At 42.2% G+C, this 24,787-nt stretch overlaps 1 protein-coding gene across 3 annotated transcripts; it reads left to right on the top strand.

Moving 5' to 3' along the window:
* The first annotated feature begins 273 nt into the window (after positions 1–273).
* Positions 274–23,558, top strand: tppp (tubulin polymerization promoting protein). Of its 3 annotated transcripts, none has more exons than XM_079504054.1 (5): positions 274–369; positions 11,682–11,762; positions 13,172–13,501; positions 20,315–20,468; positions 21,126–23,558. In XM_079504054.1, exons 2-5 carry the CDS (start codon positions 11,749–11,751, stop codon positions 21,333–21,335), a joined length of 708 nt encoding a protein of 235 aa, XP_079360180.1. In that variant the 5' UTR covers positions 274–369; positions 11,682–11,748; the 3' UTR covers positions 21,336–23,558. The 3 variants fall into 3 exon arrangements, with proteins under 3 accessions (XP_079360180.1, XP_079360179.1, XP_079360181.1); XM_079504053.1 differs by lacking the exon at positions 274–369 and adding an exon at positions 967–1,079; XM_079504055.1 differs by lacking the exon at positions 274–369 and adding an exon at positions 10,843–10,976.
* Positions 23,559–24,787: the final 1,229 nt, after the last annotated feature.

Raw genomic sequence — 24,787 nt, 5'->3', positions numbered from 1 at the left:
TTAACACCGAGGTGCACTCCCTTCCTTGGTGCCCAGACCGCCCACGGTCCATCTATCCTGTACCACCACTTAATTGGTGTGAGTGACACAGTTGTACGACTCTCAGAAGAGACTGCTATACAAAAAACATGTAAACACCTCGTTGTTGAACAACAACAACAACAACGCTGCATGCCTGCCTGCATTCAGCCATCCAATCATAGAGCTGTTGAGCTGCAGCCCCCCCCCCCCCCATCTCTCTCTCTCTCTCTCTCTCTCTCTCTCTCTAGGAGAGCAGCAGCCAGTGTCGCTCATCCTCCAAAGCAATTATGCTTCTTCTGTGGAATTGACAACGAACTGCGCGAAGAACACAGGACATTACTTCACCAGGTAACGGATGACGGCATTTATAGGCTATTGTGCGTTTTATTCTTAAAGTATATATACTCTAAGGTTTTATTCCGTAAAATGTGGAGTTGAATTTATTTATTTTACTCTAAGAGAAATGTGGTCTGGTCGACGGTATATTGGGATACACAACGTCAAAATATGAAATCTGTTTGTCAGCTGAGCTGACCAACAATAATAAATAAATAAAATAATTGTCGATGATATAATATCATTATGACATGCCACCTCAATATTAAGGTCGCTGAATTAGGTATTAGCCTATATCATAAAGCGCATTCAGAGAGAGAGAGAGAGAGAGGCAGTGAGAGACTGCGTGTGTGTGCGTGCGTGTGTGTGTGTGTGTGTGTGTGTGTGTGTGTGCACGCGCGCGCAGTGTGTACCGTGTAGGCCAGAGAGAGTGTGTTGTGTGTGTGTGTGTGTGTGTGTGTGTGTGTGTGGGGGGGGGGGTCCTCAGATGTTATGATTTGCCATAACAATGATCACGTGGTCTCCCGTTCCACACTGTCTGCTCCTGGAGGAATTCTCGCATTTTCTAGTTTATGTAATCACGTCTCATGCTAGAAACATGCTCTTATAGCGTTTATTCACCGCTGTCAAGTGAAATAAACATTACATTTGTTGAGAAAATCTGGGTTTAGTAGTGGGTTGCCGCGGTTGAAAGTCGTCCAACCTGTTACCTGCACAACAGTGTGAGCATAAATGGGAGCGCACTGATGTGTTCCAATTCCAATGAGAGTCTGCTCATTTCTTTGTTTGAACACTTGCATCCTGTATATTGTATAAGTTCTCTCTCCTCATTGAAATGCAATAGCCTACATTGGTATGGTAACTATTATAAACTAAATCTAAATATTAACCCAAAAGCATTTTCTATTTACTTAAAGGACCACTTCACCACTTTTCAACATCTCTTCATATAATTGGTCCTCACTAATGTTCATGATAAAACACCACAATTTTTTTCCTACTCAGTCTGTGTCTCATAGGGGGGCTTTTAGTTCGGACACCCGTCCACCAGTGACATCATCATTAGGCAGATTTTTTTTAAACAAGATTTGTTTTAAAATATATTTAGATCTTTATTATCGTGAGAACGATGGCTTCAACTTTTGCATTGCAACTTTTCAGGCAAAGAAAGCCTGCCGTTTCTATTAGCTTGGATTCACCATCGATGATGTTTCTGAACTGCCCACAGCCTTCCTATGAGACACAGACTGAGTAGGAAAAAAATGGTGGTATTTTATCATGAACATTAGTTAGGACCAATTATAGGAAGAGAAGTTGAAAAGTGGTGAAGTGGTCCTTTAAGTGCTGAAGAGACAGGGAGACAGACTACAGGATTACTATGGTAACGCTATTCAAGGCTTATTTATTAACTTAGTTCCCATTGAATATTACATTTTATAGGCATTTAGTTGGTGATCGCAGATTTTCAGTTAGGCAGTGGTGGGCATTTGGTGCCTTGCTTGAGGTTACTGCGTTTCGCAGAGGGATGAAACCCATGAACCTATGGTCAACCTGCCACCACATTAACCTATGGCAGCCAGGGCCCCAGCCCAAATAAATCTGTTCCATGAATTCACAAATCACGACACAGTATGCTTGGATCCCAAGCCACATCATGAATCTTTGCTCTGTTCCATTGCAGGGGGGTTAGGCCTAGTAAGCATCCACTAAAGGAAATGTTTTCCGAATGCATGTGTTGTCCTAGTCTTGTTTCTCTCCATATGTTGTATTAGGTACGCATGACGAGAATATACGCTCATCGCCAGTTTGTCCCAGATTTTCTGCACTCTGTGTTGCAGTGTAGCCTAGTGACTGGTCTAAAAGCCACTGGGTTCTGTCATAAACAATTAACCTCAATGTGTAAATTAGTCTAGCTTTGCCATTAGTTCATATTTAGGTCAGGTTGAAAAAGACCTAAAGGTTATGCTTATGGGTAAAATAAAACAATGAAATTAAATCTGCCCCCTTTGTTAAGATTATTCTGTGATAAGAGAGAGATGGTGAGTGAGAAATAAACTGTTCAACTGTTAATCTTCCCAGATACTCACCATTTAGTTAATAAATTGTTTATTTTAAGATTTTTTATTTTTGGCTTTATTGATAGGATGAAAGTAGTCTGACAGGAAATGGGGATAGAAATGGGGGAAAGACACGCGGTAAAGGCCGTCGGGATCGGCAGTCGAACCCGCGGCACGCTGTCAGGCTGGCTCAGCAGCCTAGGTGCCCGGACGCTTGAGCTAACCGCCCAGGCCACAAATTGTTTATTTTAATTGCAAATAAACCGATATGTTGGTTAAAAGACATCTGAGGATAATAAAGTCCAGGACTTATTTCCCCTGTGAACCTCTAACAAACAAACAAACAAACAGACATATTTTGTGTTAGATATTCAAACTTTCTCCAGTTTGTAGACCATTTAATTGCTGTGTCCATTGAGAAGCATCTATGTTATGTAGGCTGTAAAATATAGAAGACACATTTTAATTTCTCATCATTACAATGTTTGAAAAAGCTGTACCAGGAATCTCTTTAGAAATAGAAGCCATGGATGGTATGGTTAACCTGACTCCGCCAGATGGGGCAGCAGAGAGTACACTGGGTTCCCCCCTCCTGCTCCCATCTGGGAACTCTCAGGCAGACTTGATGCCCGGCCACAAAACGGCCTGGCCAATCAGCAGCAGCTAGAAGCTAGAAGCTGCTGCTAGAAGTTGCTAGAAGCTGCTGCTGATTGGCCAGGCCGTTTTGTGGCCGGGCATCAAGTCTGCCTGAGAGTTCCCAGATGGGAGCAGGAGGGGGGAACACAGTGTACTCTCTGCTGCCCCATCTGGCGGAGTCAGGTTATGGTATGGTAGCATCATGACCTTTCAAAATCCTTCCTGTTAAGAATTTACTGTATGAAATTTGACCCGAAGAATAGCTGGCATTGCCATCTTTGTCATAATTAAAGGGGTTATGTAAGGACCCTCTTTTACACAGCTCATAATAACAAGCAGTGTAACATTGATGCTGAAGCACATTGCAAATGCACAACAATGCCTTGTATTTAATTCAGGAGAGGGCGAAGGTTGTACACGCGTGTGTGCGTGCGTCTACGGGCAGTGACAGGGTAGTGAACTAGGGAGCCATGCAGGCATCTTTGTGGTGGTGATGTAATTCTCTGTGTGTCTGTGTAAGTGGTGACTGGGAGGTTGGGGACTGATGTCACTGTGAGACATGGCTGCAAGTCTGCAACAAATTGGATGTGGTCGAGAGGCTCAGTCTAGCTAGCTGAATAGGTCAGGAGTTAATGATGCAATGTTGACATGCAGAAGATGTTTGTTGAGGCCATTGTGATGACAGCCTTTGAAATGACCACCGTATCTAGTCACTTAGTTCAAGTTGTGTTGTGTTGTTATAATTGTTCTGAAGTACTGTTGGTCCGATGGCACGCATTATACTAAGCCTAAGCCTAACCTCACAAAAACTATCTATGCCTAAACATAACCTCACACTATCGAACTATTCTGTGTAGATGTCGGACTAATGGGCAGCCAGCCTCCTAGTGCATGCTAGGTCAATAGCACACCATGTGAATTCACTAATAGCATACCTTAACGGTACCACTTAACCATAGCCTAGCCTCAGGGACCGCAGGTCATTTGTTAAATAAAAATAAAAATAATTAAAAAGTGCTCCTCGAGCACAGATCTCCACCAGGTCATGAACATTTGTGATGTTTGGAACTTTGGACAAAATGTGTAGGAGTGATATAAACATACTGCCTCCTGCTGGTATAATAGGGCAATGTTAAAATGGGTGACATTATTGTTCCTCAAGTTAGTGGAAATGTGTGTGCAACGTTTCACAGCAATTGGACGCTGTGTTCATGACTTTCCATGGCATTTTGTTAAAAACGGGCCACACGTTCAAACTTTCGATGTCAATCTTAGCCAACCACGATGGAGTATAAAAAAATCACACAGATCCTCACATGACTATAAAGACCATGTGTACCAATTTGCATGATATTTGGATAAAATAAAAGGACTAATATAAAAACGTTCACATAAGTCGGCATCCTGATGGTGCTATAAAAGGCGGATTTGTCGTTTTTCCTTGGCCTCTATAGGGAGTGTGCATACAAACCGTTACGCAGATCACTGCAGTTATAGGTAAAGACGTAACTGGGCCTGTGGATCGACTATCTTCGGCGAAGATATTTCGTGTAGAGGGAAAAAGGAGGAATATTACACATTTCACAATGAAATAGCAAAGAAATACTGGGAACAGGAGTATAAATACACAAGGACTATTAGACACAGGTGAACTAACTGTCAATAATAAGGTACAGAACCAACAAGGGTGTAAATCAAAACCTAATTAAAACTAATAAACAAGGAAGACCCATTACACAAAACAGTAAAATAAAACCCTGACTATAATTAAGAAACAAGGAACAAAATAAAACGCCATAGGGCTACAGAACATGACACGGATGAACACTGCTGTAGTGCGGCTAGTGCACCATTCTGTATGTGTTTTTGGTATGACAATTCTCATGTCAGACTCCTAAACAGTGTTTGTGCCAAGTGTGGTGTGAATTGGGGTTACAATTAACTCAGTCCCTAACCCTAACCGCACGCAGAAGCCACGCAGTCAGAGTGGCGGTGTGTCAGAATGCCACTCTGTTCCCGTGAATTGGAGCATTGGTGTGTCTGTGGACCCTTTTGTGACTATATTTGCATGGCAAACCCCTGAACTGATGGTGATTGTCTATCGTGGTCATAGATGCCACTGTCCGATTGATTGACAGTACTGATGCAAAGAAATAAGGAGTGAGGTGAGGTGAGGTGGAGTCTGAAGAGGTGAGCTGACAGGGTCTGCATGCAGTCCTGGCTGAGGAGGGTCATTCAATATCTTGGGAGTCAGGACTCAGGGATAGGGACTAGACTAGAGGGACAGACGTCTTGTGTTTGCTTATCAAAGTGTTTACTAGAAAATCTAGTCTACTCTGGCTGTCATCAGGCTGGCAAGGTGTATTTGATTAGATTAGGGTCAGTCATGAGCAGTGGGTGTGTGTGTGTGTGTGTGTGTGTGTGTGTGTGTGTGTGTGTGTGTGTGTGTGTGTGTGTGTGTGTGTGTGTGTGTGTGTGTGTGTGTGTGTGTGACTGTGTGTGTGTGTGTGTGTGTGTGTGTGTGCACGCATGTTTTGGTAATTGCTCTCTAGTCTTAATATGATTGGCTGATTGAGGCGTAGCATTTCAGGACGGTGATCTGGAGATAGAACGCAGATGGGATCTCAGCAGGATCAGTCACCATGATGGCATGGGTGAAGGCAGCGTGCAGGCTACTGTTCAACACTCTACTCACACAGAAACCTCTCAAATCACTCAGCTAACGACTGTGTCCTTTTGTGTATTTTACGGGAACTACCAAACTAATAGTATTGCGGTCTGCTTATTGTCTGCTGGCTGAGTCTATTCACTGGGGAATGCATGGACCGTTGTTCCAGCCATGGCAGCATCTTGTTGTTATAAATAGACTCAGTTCAAAATGGACCACTCATCTGTGCAGTGCATCGCCAGAAGGCAAGTGTATACGCACGCTGTCATCCAGTCATAGATTCGTCTCTGGAGATCTGGCCTTAACCAAATTTCTTCGCTTTTGTGTCAGGGTGGGGGTAGGTCGGCAAATGTAACAGCCGCTGTCTGTCATTCACCTGGTGTAATGTCTCAGTCTGCTTCGCTGATGGCAGCCTGGTCGGCAGACGGCAGTGGAGGTATCCGGCTACCCGCACACCAATGTTCCTGAGTTAGGAGGCCTGCGGCTGCACTCACACATATCAGACACCTGTCTTGTGTCTGTCTTGTTTGTGTCTTGTCCGTGTTTAATGGCTGCTTCAATGCATTTCCAATGAAAGTCACATGTTTTTTTGACAAGACAGTCTTGTTTGATGGCAAATACATTTACTCAAGTACTGTACTTAAGTACAATTTTGAGGTGTTTTTCACTTGTTCTCACTTTTTCACTTATTTGTTCTCACTTGTTTTCACTTTTTCACTTATTCACTTGTGTTGGCTCCCAGTTCAAGTTCTGGGTTAAAGGTATATTCAGTGATTTCCCTTAATTCAAATATCACTTTTTTGTTTTGTTGTGATAATCCTCCCTAGAGTGTGCTGACATAAGGAGTTTCTCCCAGTCCCCAGTTAACCCCTGGGGGTCAAAAAACCGTAGGTTTAGTTTTTGGCTAGGTGGCTGCCAAAAAGCCCACATAAGCCCAATGTATTATTAATCTAATGTTTTGTAATGACACAAGTTATTAATCTAATGTCATGTGTTATGTTGGATCTGTCGTAATGAGCAGTGGATTGTTGTACCTTCTTTGTTTTGAAGTAGTTCACAGGAAACATGATAACAAGAGAAAGAAAAGTCCTGGCCAAATGACTTCACTTTTGTGCCCGGGGCGGGGGTGGGTCGGAAAACGGACACGGGAGAGACAGCCACTGTGGTTCACCTGCCGTAATGTCACAGTGTGCTCTCCTGATGGTGTGAGTGTCACAGTGGTATTGGCCTGTCCAACAATAAGACAAACCAGAGAAACAAGCTTTTACTAAAACAGTCACCCCCAGGACTCTCTCTTGAGACAGGACAGGAACATTGGTTCTCAAACTGGTCCATGTCAAGGACCCCGGAATTGATATATATTTGGCAGCGGACCCCCATCTGAAGTTTTTTGTGAGCTTGTATATCTGCTGTTTTTTGATAGCCAACATATAAATGGTTAATGTGGTAAAAATTATTATGAAGCTAAGTTAACTACTTTTGCTGGACACCACCTGGAACCCCCACAAGGAACTCTGGGAATCCCCGGACCCCACTTTGAGAACCAATGGTGTGTGTGTGTGCGTGTGTGTGTGTATGTGTGAGTATGTGTGAGTATGTGTGCGTGCGTGCGTGCGTGCGTGCGTGCGTGCGTGCGTGCGTGTAATCTACTCATATTAGGAATATTTAGTATATCTCACTTGTTTTCCTTGTTCTTTCTATCTATAATACTGACTTGTGTCTCGATCCCGACGACCTTTGCTGTGTGTCACTCCCCATCTCTCTCCCCATTTCCTGAACCCAAAAACAAATCTATAAAAAAGCTTTAAAAAATATATATAAAAAAAGCAAGGCTAGTCACTAGACAGAATTAGAAGTAATTAAAAACACCACAAGACAACTGGACAACAACATACTGTAATAGAGCTTACACTACATCAATCCACTACTCCCAGTCCCCACCACATAGATTGAATAATCCTTCTCTTTAGTAATCTTGAACATAATATGTTGGAGCAGTCCTGTTGTTCTGGAGTCCTCTTGTTCTGAGGACTGGAGTCCGGCTCTTGATTGTACAGACTATAATTTGGAAGGTGAAAAGGTCCCTTTGTTTCACACTCATTTTTGCTGCTCACCACGAGACAAAGGATCACACACAGTGACAGAGAGGAGTTCTTTATTGTAAGAGCGGGAGAGACTCAGGAGTAACAGGTCTATAAATAAATGTGTATGTTATTAGGAACGTGTCTTCATGTGTGGACAACACACACGCAAACAAGCTATTACTTAAAAATATTACATCTGTCAATAGTAACAAAGTAAACTCTCTCTCTCTCTCTCTGTGTGTGTGTGTGTGTGTTGTGTGTGTGTGTGTGTGTGTGTGTGTGTGTGTGTGTGTGTGTGTGTGTGTGTGTGTGTGTGTGTGTGTGTGTGTGTGTGTGTGTGTGTGTGTGTGTGTGTGTGTGTATATATACATATCCTCAGTAGTTCTAACATAGCTAAACAGGACGTTTTTAACTTGCACAATGAGGCGGTTCCATAAAAGAGTGAGTGGGTGTTTCTTGTGAAATCATTTCTAGTGCAAGTTGAGACATGATTGGCAGACTGACGCTGGTGCTCCTGGCATCCTGGCCCTCACTGCACACCTGTACCACACCTGGGCCCCTGCAGTCTGGTGCCCTCTATGGTCTTTTATCCAAAATATTGACCCATACAGGCCCCATCTAACTGCTTTCTGTCTGTTTCATTTTCTGACCCCAAAACCATTACAGCTGCTGTAATAAGAATGTGTTTCTTCATGTCATGTCAATAGGCAAAACAAAATCAGTTTGTAATGGAACCTAACGGAAAACCACGATACTAGTATTTATCTAACAAGTAGCATCATAATTCTGTATATGGCCTCACTTTATGTATGTCTAACAACCTCAACACACCAATCCTATCAGATGTCAGGTGACCTGTCAATTTCTCACCTTTGTGTTCAGACATTAAAGCATTAGTGACCCTCACAGTATTCCATAACTGCAAATTGCTCTTATTTCACAATGATTTCACATTGTTGACGTGTGAATGATTAATTATTTAACAATGATATTAATTATTCATTATTAAGAATTAACTTTGGGACATGCGCTGGTTCTGATTATCATCAGTGATGATAGGAAATCAGTCTGTTTCACAGAGGCAGATTACATGATTGCAATATGTACAATACAATGGAAAAGCTCAATCTGCCAGTCTGCCAGCGCATTGAGAAACATAATGATATTTTTCTTGCAGACTTTAGAGATGAAGGTTGATTGAGTGAGGGATTCAGCAAGCACATGTTTTCGCATAAACCAATATGTTAATAGGGTCAAACTGATTTGGGTAGCTTTCAGCTGATGATGGAGCCTAGCTGCTTCTGCTTGAGGATAAATAATACAATAATTGGTATTATTTGATGTTGATATGTTGGTAGCTAGCTGGTAGCAATAGTTTATTGCTCGTTAAATAGTCATAATCCTCAGTAGAAGCTTATAGAGTTCAGTAGGCCTATTTTCCTGATTTGTATTGATTTATATTTTTTATTGATTATTCGACTGTAAATCTTTCAGTGTAAAATATGAAACTTTATCATATTCTTACTGTTTATTTGTCACCTTTCCTCTGCGTTCAACCATTAAACTAAACTAAACTGAAGAAAATATATATATTTTCTATTTAAAATTTTACTTTTTATCACTAAAACAACGATTTGTGACGTCCACGTCTATATTTATAAACAATCTGCTGCAAAAACACAGATTGGAGCTTTTTATCAATCTCACTCTCACTCTCATTTGTCTTGGCCTGAGCCCTCGATGACATATGACTACATAACTAACAGTGATACTCTGCGATGTCACCGTGTATGTGTGTGTGTGTGTGTGTGTGTGTGTTTGTTTGAAGAGATGGGCAGGGGTCAGGGACACACAAAGAAAGCGCTCGCACAGCTGACACAATGGACACCCAGTGTCCATAGTTGTGAATGCCATTATTCATAGAGATTAATAATCTCTTCTGTGCTGTTCCTCTATGAATTGACATGTACAATGTCATGGCCTCGTACACAGTCACCAGTCCTGGGGCCTTTTGTTGCCTTTCAGGTGCTCTCACATTTGTCTCAGAAACAAAACCCATTTCCTTACACCCCCATAGGCGTAGTGCGTGTGCGTGTGTGTTTGCTCGCGCACGTGTGTGTGTGTGTGTGTGTGTGTATGTGTGTGAGAGGGGAGCAGTGAGAGCAGTACAGTATATTGGGTCATTTGAAAGTAACTGAGGCTCAGATGAAACTGCTTGGTGGAGCCGGGTGGTGTTTAGCCCACGGAATGCTTTGCCATGGCAACGCTCGAGGATGTTGAGTTAAGTATGGGAACAACTGAAAGGTAGGCGGAATATTATTCCGTAGTTATACTGCTGGAGGTGTATAGATTCTGGTGTCTTTTTATGATGGTGCTCGCTCAGATTACTGGCACCCGCTAGCAGTTTTCACTAATTTGTGTTTTTGTTTTGTTGCTTTATTTTCCAACTATTTCTACCTCAATGTCTGTCTGTCTGCGGTCACTGCCTTGCTGGAAGATACTCTTCAACAGAGACCAAATAAGATCGACCCCAACTGAATATCTCCTTTGTTTACATCAGTGGTTCTCAAACATTTTAATTTCAAGGATCCCCATTTACTCTCAGAGTTATACAGACCTGTCCCTGTGTCCATTTGGAACCCCCCCCCCCCCCCCCAAGCCAAGGAAGCCTGAGGGCCCACTTTGAGAACCCACTTGGTTTGGGTTATGATTTTAGAGTGCATGCTAAAATGGCTTATTTGAATTGCAATGACCTCATGGCAGATGTTAAAATAGTTGCCACACACGTGGAAGCAAGACGTGGATTCGAAAGGATGTTGGTCTGTCTGTGGAGATACAAATTAGGGAGATGATGTCTTTAAAGAGGAATCCATTGTCCTGAATGAATCATCTGAACAGAGAGAGAGAGCGATGGAGAGAGAGAGAGGGGGAATCACTGCTTTAAAAAAACAAACCCTTAACAGGACAGTGAACAGCACTATGCACATCCCCTCTACAAAGGTTGGAGCAGTTGCATGGATGTTATTACTCGATAAACAATGTAAGGGTAAGGGTGGCTGTAGTGAAGTACACTCTTATAGCAACCAGCGAGGAGAATCTTTTGTTTCCTTGTTCCATTTGGAGATAAGGTTTTATTGGGTACATAAAGGATCATTGGAGTGGACTGTGTCTTGAGTAAGTATTGATAGCGGTATCATTTGGCTTGAGTGCATGCTCTCGCCCCTCCTGGATCTAAGTGTATTGTTTTTGTACGTTGTCAGGTACAGGTCAAAGTTATTAATCTAATGTTTTGTAATGGAACATGTTGTTAATCTATTGTCATGTGTTATGTGGGATCCGCAGGAAATATTAGACATTTTTTATTGGAGGATGACTAAGGTGAGGGGGACAATGAGCAGTGTATTGATTGATTGATTGATTGATCGAAATTTTTAGTTTGTAGAATGGGACGGGTACATTTCAAACGAAAGCACAAGTCAATACAAAAACTGCTATACAAGGATAAAACCAGAAAAAGCACTAAGACTTGTTTACGTCAGGGTCCTCCATTTTCAATTCATCAGAACATTTAAACACGTACAAATATACACATCTATGAAAAAAAGGAAATCATCGTATATACAGTTAAAGAAAGTAAAAAATAAAAAAATATGGGAGGGGGGGGGGGGAAATTATTGGATTATTGTACTGTATTTGTTTTGAAGTAGTTCAATAGTTCTTTCCAAACATGTTCGTTGTCATGGGGAAACTTGTCGGTCTATCTGTCCGTCCGTCCGGCCGTCTCTCTCTCTCTCTCTCTCTCTCTCTCTCTCTCTCTCATTCTTGCCAAATGATAAACACACTCACCATGTTTCTCTTATTATTATTTTCTTTTCACAGCACAAGGAGAAAACATAAAACAGTCAATTCAACTTGCATAGACGGAGAAACCCAGTCTGGTACCAGCATGGCAGAACACAAGTAAGTACTGTGTGAACAGGAAACTACACACACACCTAACTAAACGTAATGTAACTGTGTGCGGCTGTGCGCGCACGTGTGTGTGTGTGTGTACATACAGTATGTGTATATGTGTGCGTATACAGTTTACATACTGCTGTATGTGGGGAGGTATGTGTATGTTTCATGTGTGTAGACATGCTTAATGTTTGTGTCCACACGTGCCCTCATACACGTCTATAAGCGGATTTGCGTGTGTGTGTGTGTGTGTGTGTGTGTGTGTGTGTGTGTGTGTGTGCGTGCGTGTGTGCGTACATGTGTGTGTTAGAATGAATATCCAATCCATGTGTGCTACCCTCTTAACACACTTAACCAACTATTAAAAAAATGCTGAATAACTTAACAACGTGTGACAAATAGGGACACATAGTCGTTAATTGGGGGGGGGGGGGGGGGGGGATGGGGAGGGATCGGAAATAGCCGATCTACAAGTTCGGCTATTTCCCGGCGAAGACATTTGGTGTAGAAGGAAACAAGTGCAGAGACAACTCAGGCCTATTTCACCTCAGGGCTCCATACTAGTGTCTAGGGATGTCCCAATCAGGTTTTATTACTCCCGATCTGATTCCAGTCATTTGATTGTGAGTATCTGCTGATACTGATTTTCCCCGATCCGATATTTATATTCTTATAGAACACGTTTATGCCATATCACAAACGATATCCGAAATCACAGACAGTATCCAGTCTAATATCATGAATCATGATATGGATATAATATTGATAATAGGGCTGTCCCTATCACGTTTTCTTTTGGCTCCCGATCCGATTCCGATCATTTGAAAATGACGTGAACGGCCCTTATTTCCGATCACGTGATCGGATCTGGACAAGCCTAAGGACACTAGCCTTTCTGTTATTGTGGGGAAAGCTTTTGCAGAGACTTTCTGCACGATGGGGCTGCTGCATGCGGTTTAAGTGTTTCAGACGTCTGTCTGAAACACAGACAGCAAAGCGCCTGCGCCTAAGTGTGACAACTGTCTGAACGTGCCCTCAGCACCGAGCTACCTGAGAGAGAGGAGAGTCACAGCCAAGTCAACAAGCTGTGTCTTGACCCACAGGCAACATTCACTGTTTCCTTCTGTATCAATCTGAGTGTACAAATCGTTGCTGTCATCGTCGGGTAGAAATCTTGTCCAATGTCCATATTTCAACTTTGCACGTATATGTTTTCATAATTTAGTAAAAAATACCCTCTGGTCAAACCATTTGTGGATAGGGTGACAGACAGACAGACAGACAGACAGACAGACAGACAGACAGACAGACAGACAGACAGACAACGATAGTTTAAAACTGCGTGTCTCAACCAAAACACTGACCAGATGCCCATCCTGTTCCTGCTGTAATACTTTTCTGTCTTTTCTCAGGGAGAACAACGAGGACTTCAAGGTCCAGACGGCCAAGCATCCCAGCAGCACGGCTCCCTTACGGCCGCCCAGCGAGCACTCCAAGGACCGCGCGTCCAAGAGGCTGTCGGTGGGGTCCAACGGGACCAGCGAAGGAGGAGGGGCAAAAACTCCTGTGGAGATAACCGTTTTGGAGGAGTCATTCAGGCGCTTCGCTATCCACGGCGACACGCGGGCCACAGGCAAGGACCTGCACGGAAAGAACTGGTCCAAGCTCTGTAAGGACTGTGGAGTCATTGACGGCAAGAACGTCACCCTCACCGATGTGGATATTGTCTTCTCCAAAGTCAAGTAAGTAATGTGCACTGACCGCTGGCGTGGGCAAAAAAAATTGATTCATGGATATATCACGATTTTTAATGCCACAATGTTAAAATCGACTTTATGTCGTTACATCGTTACCACAGCAGCCAACGATGATAATGCAGATCGACCACATCTGAATACACAAATCTGTCAGTCCTATAGATCAGATTTGAGAACAAACATCATAAGTAAGTAAGCAAGTAAGTTGTTGGGCCATGTGGCCTAGCTCCTGTTTCTATAGCGTGAGGAGGTTTGATGTACAAATACACCTCCTGGACATGACACTAGTACGTCGCAGTTTACCCCCAATCCTACCCTTGATGCTGAGTGCCAATTAAGCATGGAGGCATTGGGTCCCATTTTTACAGTCTTTGGTATGACCCGGCCAGGGATCGAACCCCGACCTCCCACTCTAACCACAGGACAACCACAGCACAACCGGGTTGGATTTGTAGAGCAACCAGAGGTTGATTGAACAGAATGTGGACGTTTTGGGATAATTTCTGATGTTATGCTGTGGCGAGGTTGCTCAAGTAAAGTACAAAATAACTCAAAATTGTACTTAAGTAAATGTACTTCGTTACTTTCCACCAATGGTAGTGGGTACAGTGTTGGGATGAGAAGGGTAGAATGGACAGGGGGAGGGGGGACATGTTTCTATAAGCTGTTTGACTCCAGGCGTGATCGACAGACTGAGTGAGCGTGCATGATGCGTGTATATCATATGCGTGCCATGAAGGCTTCCACGCAAGAGATCAAGATCTGCACTTTATTTTTTAATCAGAGCCGGAGTTCCGATCGCCAACACATAAAGAATTAACCCATTAAGGCCTGACGTCGAAATTAAAAAAAAAAAAGGTTTTCTAAATCATGACAATTTTCGGAAAGATTTGAGGCACATTTTAACGATTTTTCAAAAATAGCAGATCTACAAAGCTCATAGCGCGCCACCGAGTGGCGCGCTATGAGCTTGTAGATCTGCTATTTTTCAATAGCTAAATTATAACATAATGTTTAAAACACCAAAAGGGGTTCCCGCCCCAAAATGGGTTAATGGTTAATGTGGTTAAACGCTAACGTGACATGGATGCGTTCCAGGTCTCAATGGATTAAACAGCTTTATGAGCGCTGTCTAACGGCAACACGGCTCAATAAATCCCCATTTATTCTCGGTGGAAGGGAGGAAGTGCCTGCCGTAGGCCCGTAGCGTATAGTGTTCTGCCAGGCTGGCTCACTGGGAGACAGAATAACGCAGCATAAACCACGGATCTGAATGAAATAAATGGGCCGCAGACTAATTAATTCGGCTCCCGTGCTGTGGCTGAGGTTTCATCATTCACCAAGCAGATTATCAAGCAGTTGGCAGCCATCACTACATGTGCTGCAGGCACTAAGAAAACTAGTTCAGGTCCATTTGTATGCCATTATGCTGTGCAGTGTACACACTCTAGTCTACAGCATATTTAGAATAGAAATGGACGTGAACTAGTAGAACTGTAGAGTGTTTATTGTCACATACACACATACAGTACAGCTGGAAGCAGCAGTAGGGAATTCTTCATTTCTATCCACAACTGTGTGGATAGAAATCCAATAAAAAATAAAATAAGAAAATGTAAAATAGCAGTAGTAATAAAAAAGCAAAGTAGCCAGATAGCAAAGAATGCTGAGCAGTCTCTCTCTCTCTCTCTCTCTCTCACACACACACACACACACACACACACACACACACACACACACACACACACACACACACACACACACACACACACACACACACACACACACACACACACACACACACACACACACACACACACACACACACACACACACACACACACACAGAGAGAGAGAGAGAGCCAACTATCAACAATGCTGTACACTGTGTACAGACATACCAGTAATATAATATATAGCCTACTGTACTGTAATAGGCCTGTATATAATACGCAAACTACCATTTCCTCCCCGGGTGGGTGGGACTAACAGTGATTGATTGGGATTACAAAAGGAAAAATGTAATGGAATTTAATTTGATACAAAGGAGCAGAGCAGACTACTTTTTAGGGTCTGACATGTTTACTTTAGGCTTGAGAAAAGCTTCTCTGTATAGCCTTCAAACCATTGTTTTTTCTTCTAGAACGATGCTGATTTATTGTCTGCCTGTCATAATAATGGGGGAGTCTAGGGATTGGATGTGGTCGTGCTCGAGCAGTGTTTCCCAAACAGTGGGTTGGGAAACATTTTTGGGTCACTGGCCCAATTTTATGGAACATGAATAAATATCCCTTTTTTGTTTCCTTTCCTTTTTTTTCTCCTCTCATTTTGGTAAGATTTTCAAACAATATTTTCTTTCCTTTAAGAAAATGTATGTAATAAATAAATATAATTCCATAAAATAAATATAATAATAATTGAAAAAAATAAAACTTCTACAAGCTCACAGAGCTCGTAGATCGGCTAGTGGTTTGGGTTCGGGGAGACATCGAATTTCTCTTTTCGGTCTCAAGTTGGGACTTCAAGCTGGGTGTCCTGTGTCCCAAAAAATATATATCTCAAACACTAAAATGTCAGTTTTAACATTCACTACCAAAAAAGACGCTGGTTCTGAGTGCTCACATAGATGCTTATCAATATCACATAGATGCTTATCTGCCCAAAGGTGCAGTCACTAAAATAATGTCCCCCACCCTGATGAAAACATCAGGTGAAAATATATAGGCCTATATGTTGTGTTCTCTTGTGGATGTAAGTGATTAAGGGTCCTGGTTTTTAATAATACGGCCACCCTTTGCAGGTCGTCATCGGACAGCAATCTGGGAACCCATTAGACAGAAAGAAATGAAAGTAGCGTGCCGACTTGGAAGTCCAGTTTCTCATCTGACATTAGACAGCATGGAACAGATTCAGAGGAGCGGAGCTCTCAAGTGTTCAACACTGACGGATCGCCCCAAACAAATCTGCACACCGACGGGAGTCAAATTAATAATAAACCCAAACAGGCCTGTTTACTGTAGCTTGTTGCTATGACAGCCAGTTGCCTGGGGAAACTGGCCGCTGTTTAGGTGATTTATCACCACGGCGATGGGGCTGTTTATGTTTGTGTTACCATGCACTTTTAACATGGAAGTCATGCGGGCCGCGGGCCAGCTAAACAACTCTGAGAGTGTAGACTCTCAGCGGAGGGAATGTACAGTGTTATGCCCGGTATTGTTGGCAGTGACAACAAGAACTACTGTAAACTCTAGGATATAATACACCATGCAGGAAGGTTCTGTGTGGAGACAGAATCACTCTACAGTAGCGCCACTCCACTTGTCAACAAAACTGGGTTGAGGGACGGGTGACATGCTCTCAAAGCGACTTGGACAGACCAGTAACAACTTCTCTCAGGAGTCTTCAATGTTTTTTTTTGTATTTTGTTTTTGGCCAAAGACCCCTTAGCTGAGAGAGGTGAAGCAGGGACCCGCACTGCATATTGTATAAAATTGTGTTGCAGATTAAATGTTTTGGTAGATTTCATAGATAGCTTCGTGGACTTGCTGCACATCAGTGCAGCAAGTACTCGGTGTGCTCCTTTCCGCCTCTACACCACTGTTTCCTTCTGTACTCGGTGTGCTCCTTTCCGCCTCTACACCACTGTTTCCTTCTGTACTCGGTGTGCTCCTTTCCACCTCTACACCACTGTTTCCTTCTGTACTCGGTGTGCTCCTTTCCGCCTCTACACCACTGTTTCCTTCTGTACTCGGTGTGCTCCTTTCCGCCTCTACACCACTGTTTCCTTCTGTACTCGGTGTGCTCCTTTCCGCCTCTACACCACTGTTTCCTTCTGTACTCGGTGTGCTCCTTTCCACCTCTACACCACTGTTTCCTTCTGTACTCGGTGTGCTCCTTTCCGCCTCTACACCACTGTTTCCTTCTGTACTCGGTGTGCTCCTTTCCGCCTCTACACCACTGTTTCCTTCTGTACTCGGTGTGCTCCTTTCCACCTCTACACCACTGTTTCCTTCTGTACTCGGTGTGCTCCTTTCCACCTCTACACCACTGTTTCCTTCTGTACTCGGTGTGCTCCTTTCCGCCTCTACACCACTGTTTCCTTCTGTACTCGGTGTGCTCCTTTCCACCTCTACACCACTGTTTCCTTCTGTACTCGGTGTGCTCCTTTCCACCTCTACACCACTGTTTCCTTCTGTACTCGGTGTGCTCCTTTCCACCTCTACACCACTGTTTCCTTCTGTACTCGGTGTGCTCCTTTCCACCTCTACACCACTGTTTCCTTCTGTACTCGGTGTGCTCCTTTCCACCTCTACACCACTGTTTCCTTCTGTACTCGGTGTGCTCCTTTCCGCCTCTACACCACTGTTTCCTTCTGTACTCGGTGTGCTCCTTTCCACCTCTACACCACTGTTTCCTTCTGTACTCGGTGTGCTCCTTTCCGCCTCTACACCACTGTTTCCTTCTGTACTCGGTGTGCTCCTTTCCGCCTCTACACCACTGTTTCCTTCTGTACTCGGTGTGCTCCTTTCCGCCTCTACACCACTGTTTCCTTCTGTACTCGGTGTGCTCCTTTCCACCTCTACACCACTGTTTCCTTCTGTACTCGGTGTGCTCCTTTCCGCCTCTACACCACTGTTTCCTTCTGTACTCGGTGTGCTCCTTTCCACCTCTACACCACTGTTTCCTTCTGTACTCGGTGTGCTCCTTTCCGCCTCTACACCACTGTTTCCTTCTGTACTCGGTGTGCTCCTTTCCGCCTCTACACCACTGTTTCCTTCTGTACTCGGTGTGCTCCTTTCCACCTCTACACCACTGTTTCCTTCTGTACTCGGTGTGCTCCTTTCCGCCTCTACACCACTGTTTCCCAAACACTGGGCCTGGACACATTTTCATGGGTCCCCTTATTTTTCATTTCCTACATTTTGTTTTGAATTATTTCAAAACATTAAAAAAAACATTTCCCAAAAAAGCTAAACTTTTCATGAATTAAAAACTTAATTAAGTGACCCCCCCCCCCCCCCCCCCCCCCCAGTCATTTCACGAAGAAATTAAAACAGATATGAAAATAGCTACAAGCTTGTGTTGTGAGCTTGTAGATCTGCTATTTTGGCTGTTATGGGTCACGGCACGGGCCACGTTTGGGGACCACTGCTCTACACCATATCTCTTTGCCGAAAATAGCCGATCTACACACTCACTGAGCATGTAGATTTGCTATTTTGGCGACGCTTGAGTTCAAGTGGTTAATATGAAGAAAGAAAGTTCCTTACACAAATATTTGGCAGTCCCCCCATGTAGTAACTCTGAGGACCCCCTAGGGGTCCTGGAGCCCCTTTCGAAGACCCCTGACTTAGATAAAGGGACATGCATGGTGTGGTCCAGTACACTGGGTCATAACTCATATAACTGAATAAGGGAGATAAATACATTTGGATCCTGAAGCCTATTTTACAACCACTGTTCTACAGTGAGTCTGGACTGGGCCAGTGAAGGTTCACAGAGGACATATACAGTATGGGCTGTGGTGGAAGTACATTTACTTCTATGCACAATCTATGCAAAGCGCTTTGAATAAAAGCGCTAAATGCACCATTTACCAGGCATTTTACCATTTGCTACTGTACTTAAGTACAATTTTGAGGTATTTGTACTTTACTTGAGTATGTTTAAATGTCAGTACTTTTACTTCTACACTACATTTCAGAGGCAAATATTGTACTTTTACTCCACTACAATTATTTGACAGCTTTAGTTACTATAGTTACTTTGTACATTTCCATTATCATTACAAAACATGCATTAATCACTTCAGCCCTATACACATTTCGGCCATTTGAAAAATCTTGTACACGATCTACAAGTCGAGCTTGTAGATCGGATACAAGATTTTTAATAAATTGTATGCACTTGAAAACTTGTGAAATGGGACATTCTGCATAATAAGTACTTTCTACTTTTGGTACTCTTTAAGTACATTTTGATACCAATACTTTTGTACTTTTACGCAAGTAAACTTTGAATTCCGGACTTTTACTTGCAATATTGATACTTTTAATGTCAGTACTTTTTCCACCACTGGCTGAGAGACACGTGAGGAGACGAGATCCAAACAGTGAAAGTTTCCCTGCTGTTTATGTCCGAGAAGGACAGCGTCTCCTCTGCGCTGGGTCCTTAAACCTGTCATGTTAAAGTGATCCCACATGTCTAGTCTGTTTGGTCCCCTTGCAAGCGCTCACTCAGCCTCTAATTAGAGGTCATCAAATATGCCCCGTTAAGGACTGAGGCCAGATTCTAAAAAAACAAACAAAAAAACTCTATGTCAGTGATTCTTAAACTATTTCATGACAAGGACACCAGAAATTATATGTAATTGGCCGCTGACCCCCATCTGAAAATATGTTGTTCCAGGGACCCCCCCAGAAGCAAAGAGGAGTTAAAAACGTTCACTGTGAAAGAATATATATTCAAAGATTTGTGCCACAAAAGCACACGTTTAGAATAGCCTGGACTGTATTAATCCTGGACTGCATTACAGCAGCTTTAGACAATTATAATCTAAAACTATGTAATAATTGTTAATAATTAAAAAGGCACTCCTGAGGTAAGAAAATAAACTGATTGTACAATTAAGTTAAGCGTTTAAAAAAATTGCACAAAGGCTCAATCAAAATGTCACAGTTTACACGTCAAGGTACAGACTGACGTTCTCCACAAGGGCTTCTTCGCTTTGGAGTTCACAAACCGTACAGTGACATTAATGTTGCTCCATGTCCGTGGTTTCCTTTCCTCCCGCTTCAGGAAGAAAACATGTCGTACCATCACCTATGATGAGTTCAAGACTGCTCTGGGGGAGCTGGCCAGGAAGAAGTACAAAGACAAGACGGGAGAAGAGGCTGAGGCAGAGGTCTTCAAACTGATTGAGGGGAAGGCACCGATCATAGCAGGAGTCACAGTAAGATTCACTAGAATACATAGCAGGAGTCACAGTAAGACTCACTAGAATACATAGCAGGAGTCACAGTAAGACTCAAGTATAATCCATTACTGTAGTACACAATGTCATGAATCATAATTATAAGAAGAATATCAGAATGATAATCAAACTAAGAAGCAGAATCGCTTTGAATACGACATTACAAGTATCTTTATAGGATGTTACTACTTTTGGGATACACCGATAATCCACTTCAAAGTCATACAGCAAAATCAAACCTTTATTTCAAAAGTACATGCCTGCCTGAGTCAGTTGCCAAACTTGCCAACAACATATATATATTTACAGAAAGTAAATTGTGTACAGGCTTCATGCAATACAGTATATTTCACAAATTCTGCCCATACTGTTATGTGGCCATTGCGTCAGTGCAAGTATACACTATGTTTTGTAAGTTATTGTCACTAATTTGGTTAGAAATCATTCAGAAATCATTCAATCAGGCAGTATTGCTTTATTTTCAAAATATATGGTTTTCTTCATTTCCTGAAAAATGTACAAAACATTTTGGAGTTGGGTGGTTTCTTCCCGACAGCAGAGATTATATTGTTCATAATTGTCATAATCAGCAACAGTCGATAGATAGAATAAACTCCAACGTGTCACCCCTCACAGCGAGCCGTGGCCTCCCCGACGGTCTCCCGCCTCACGGACACCACCAAGTTCACGGGCTCGCACAAGGAGCGCTTCGACAACAGCGGCCGAGGAAAGGGCAAGGCGGGGCGTGTTGACGTCGCAGACACGTCCGGCTACGTCTCGGGATACAAGCACGCCGGGTCGTACGAGAAAAAAGTCACCAAGCCCACCCTACCCAAACCGATGTGAGGTCACTGGTCAGAGACAAACATTTAGATTTTAGATGATTTTCTATTTACAAAAGAAAAAAAGTACTCGAAAGCACAAAAAGGATAGGATTTTGTGTTTTTTTTTTAAATCTACCCGCCTGTTCTTTTCCTGCCTGCCATGTTTTGAGTTCCTCTCTTAGTGACGAAAGTGTGAGAACTGGAAAACTGTTTACATCTTATTTTTACTAAATCATCATCAGCTGGTACATTCCTATCTGATAGCAAGTTACTGCCAACACAACTGAAACAAGCTAAATCAGAGAAGTGGGCTATGCTATGAGTATTGAAGCTTTGCTGTTATGACAGGGCCTAGCCTGTTTAGTGTTTATGAAGCACAATGACCACGCCAAGAAAAACAAACGACAGGGAGAAATGGGTTGATGAATGAAACCTTGCACTTTTCCATTCTAGTTCCCATTACTGAGTTGAAGAAATGCATTTTTAATTCAAGATTTGTTGTTTTTATATGTACTACTGGCCCAGCATAATGACAGACATAATCAATGTTTATTTCTTGCTAAACCCGAGATTGCTTTCCACATAACTCCGTTTATTCTCCGTCAATGACATCAGTTGTCGAGTCTTAATGTAACGTGCTGTTAATTTTCTTGACTTAATGAGGTTAGTTTGTCACTTTTTCAGATCATACGTTGTTTTTGGCCAAAATCATTAATATATTTGAGAATTTGTGTCCAGCTGTTTTAGAATTCTTAGAGATTATAGACACCCATGTAGTCATTATAATTGTCCAAATTAACATTTGTCTTAATGTCTCTTTTGAAACATTGTTAAATTCTTTAAATGCCTACTGTAAGTCATACTGTATCCATCTTTGAACTGGGCCTCCTTGTAACAGTACAACACATTGAACATTTAATTTATTTCATTCATATCTCAATTTATCTGTTCTACTTTGACCCTTCCATCTGGTTTTTCCCAATGTACCATACTGATTTTTAAAAGAAAACAATATTTAACGGAAGCCTTTACTACAGGAGACAAACATGAACTGGGTTGTTTTAAGATTGTATTTTTAACATTTTACTTGTGTTACCATGTCAGATTTATATATAGTTCTAATATATTTGTGGTAAGATTGTGTATATTTCTAAAAACAAAAATCCATATGGCATAATTTAAGACACTGTCTTCATGCAGTAAATGTTTTGTTTCTTCCCCTGTACTGTGTGCATGCTCCCATGGTATAGTGCATTTGATTCGGAAGCATATATAGACTATTATTGTGTCACAGTTGAACTGCTATGCCTGTTGTGAGACTCTTGGATATGCAAAATTGTCTTTAACTTCCTGAATATGTCAAGTTGAGAAATTGTGGATTAATGGAGTTAGCATTGAGATCATTAGATGGTAATAGTGGATGTTGAACATTATTGAACAGATCTTTACTACAACACAATGTCAAACATACAGGATACAAAACAAAACTAGCCTCATATACTTGCAGTGGTGCAAGATAAATACATTTGGAAATTATATTTTCACATGGAAATCTTAAGAAAACTACTAAAACTATTTTAGCTACCATGTGATGCTCTTCTATAAGTCTATGACTACATTTTAGGGGATTTCTTTTAGTTGAATACTGCATAGTTCTATAACCACAAATGAGTCTGAATTTAACCAGTTAAATCACTCTATACTTACTAGTTGACAGGAGTCGCGACTCGCGAGTGGGCTCTGTCCCTGGCCCACTCTATACCAAATCTCTTGTAAAATATATTTTTGGCAGATGTTCAAAATAGGGATGCTAAGGTGCCATCGCCATGGCATCATTACAAGGACTACACTGTGAGAGAAAGGTTAAATTTGGTTAGGAGAAGTATACTTTTATAAGTCTATTTTTCAAACATAGTGACATACTGTTCCTTCATACACTCGTCACACCATCTGTAGCCTGTGAGCTGATGAAGAATCATGCATGGCCGACAAACCAGCAGCAGTCGGTGTACTAGCTTTGGCCTGCTTTAGTATTTCATTATTATTATGGTCTGTGTCGTGTTCTTAATGCCAAATACTGTGCACCTTCTCATGTGGTGGAACAATATTGTCATTTTTTAAAATAAATAGTTTCTTATGTATTATTATACCCGGGTGCATGCCATGTGGCTTTGTTCTTTAGATAACGTGTTCATTTAGTGCATTATTGAAAATAAATAAAATAAATTCCCAGACATTACTGAAACTCGAGCCCAGAACCTCTGCTTCGGGAAAATGTGTGAATTGCTCATTTTGATATAGGCCTATCTCACAGCCCGCTTTCCACGCCCACTTCCGGTAAATAGTGGTGTAATTTAACATTAGCATTTACACGTTTTTTTCTCTGGAGAATCTAAGTACATTTTCTAATGTAAAAATGTGACAGACCAATATTATTATGAAGCAAACAAGATGGTAAATCAGCTCGAACAGATAGAACAAACCTTACCTTGAGAAAACAAAAGTTGTAGACTTCTTAAATTACCTCTGTTAACATGTAGCGTCTATGGAGTGACGTCACGCTATCACCACTAACCCCGAAAGGGGGCGTATTAAGGGGGCGGGGAAATTCTGTGAGATAGGCTTATTACGCGCCCAATTGCTCACGCTGCCACGCACGCACCCACACAAAACATCACATCAAAAACAAGTGGTGTGCTTCTTCAACCTTTATTTACTCATGCTTTCTTTCCAGCACCATTCAATACAGTTACTCCTGGGAGCTGCCCATAGGGGGAGCTGCCCTGCAGAACTACTGAGAAGCAATTTAACCACATAAACCAGTGGTTTTCAACCAGTGGTCCGGGGACCACCAGTGGTCCTTGAGGAGGTTTCCAGGTGGTCCCCAGCTAAATAATGGAGTTGTTAACCAAATGGACCCTTAAAGATCTTTAACTCTTGATAGCGTAAAATGAAACCAAATGGACCCGCCAAGGGTCCATTTGGTTTCATTTTACGCTCTCAAGAGTTAAATTATTGTTAAACATCTGCATTACTTAATTCACAAGAAGTCTACACAAATAGAGAATGTAGAATAATTGTTATTTTGATCAATATTTGCCCATTATCTCTCCTACGATACAACATCAATACAGCATGGAATTGTTGACAAAATCTTATCCAACGATAACAAAATATTCTAAGTCTTGGGTCTGAGAGGCTAAATCTCATCAAATGGGGGTCTGTGGCTTTAATGCTGAATAAATAATGGGCCTTGGCATGAAAAAGGTTGAAAACCACTGACTTAAACCCTCTATTATTTGTCGTCTGTTCCCCAGGGGTCTATAATAGGCCCGCTCCTTTTCCCACGTACATCAAACATCTTCGCAGAAAATAGCCGATCTACAAGCTCGCGAGCTTGTGAATCGCCTATTTTCCCAGAATGCTCGCCCCCAGAACAGGGGAGCTAGGGTTCACGTGGTTAAGCATGTTGCT

Source organism: Electrona antarctica (genome assembly GCF_951216825.1).
Source record: "Electrona antarctica genome assembly, chromosome: 6".
Lineage (NCBI taxonomy): Eukaryota > Metazoa > Chordata > Actinopteri > Myctophiformes > Myctophidae > Electrona > Electrona antarctica.
This window is presented reverse-complemented; position numbering and strand designations above follow the sequence as displayed.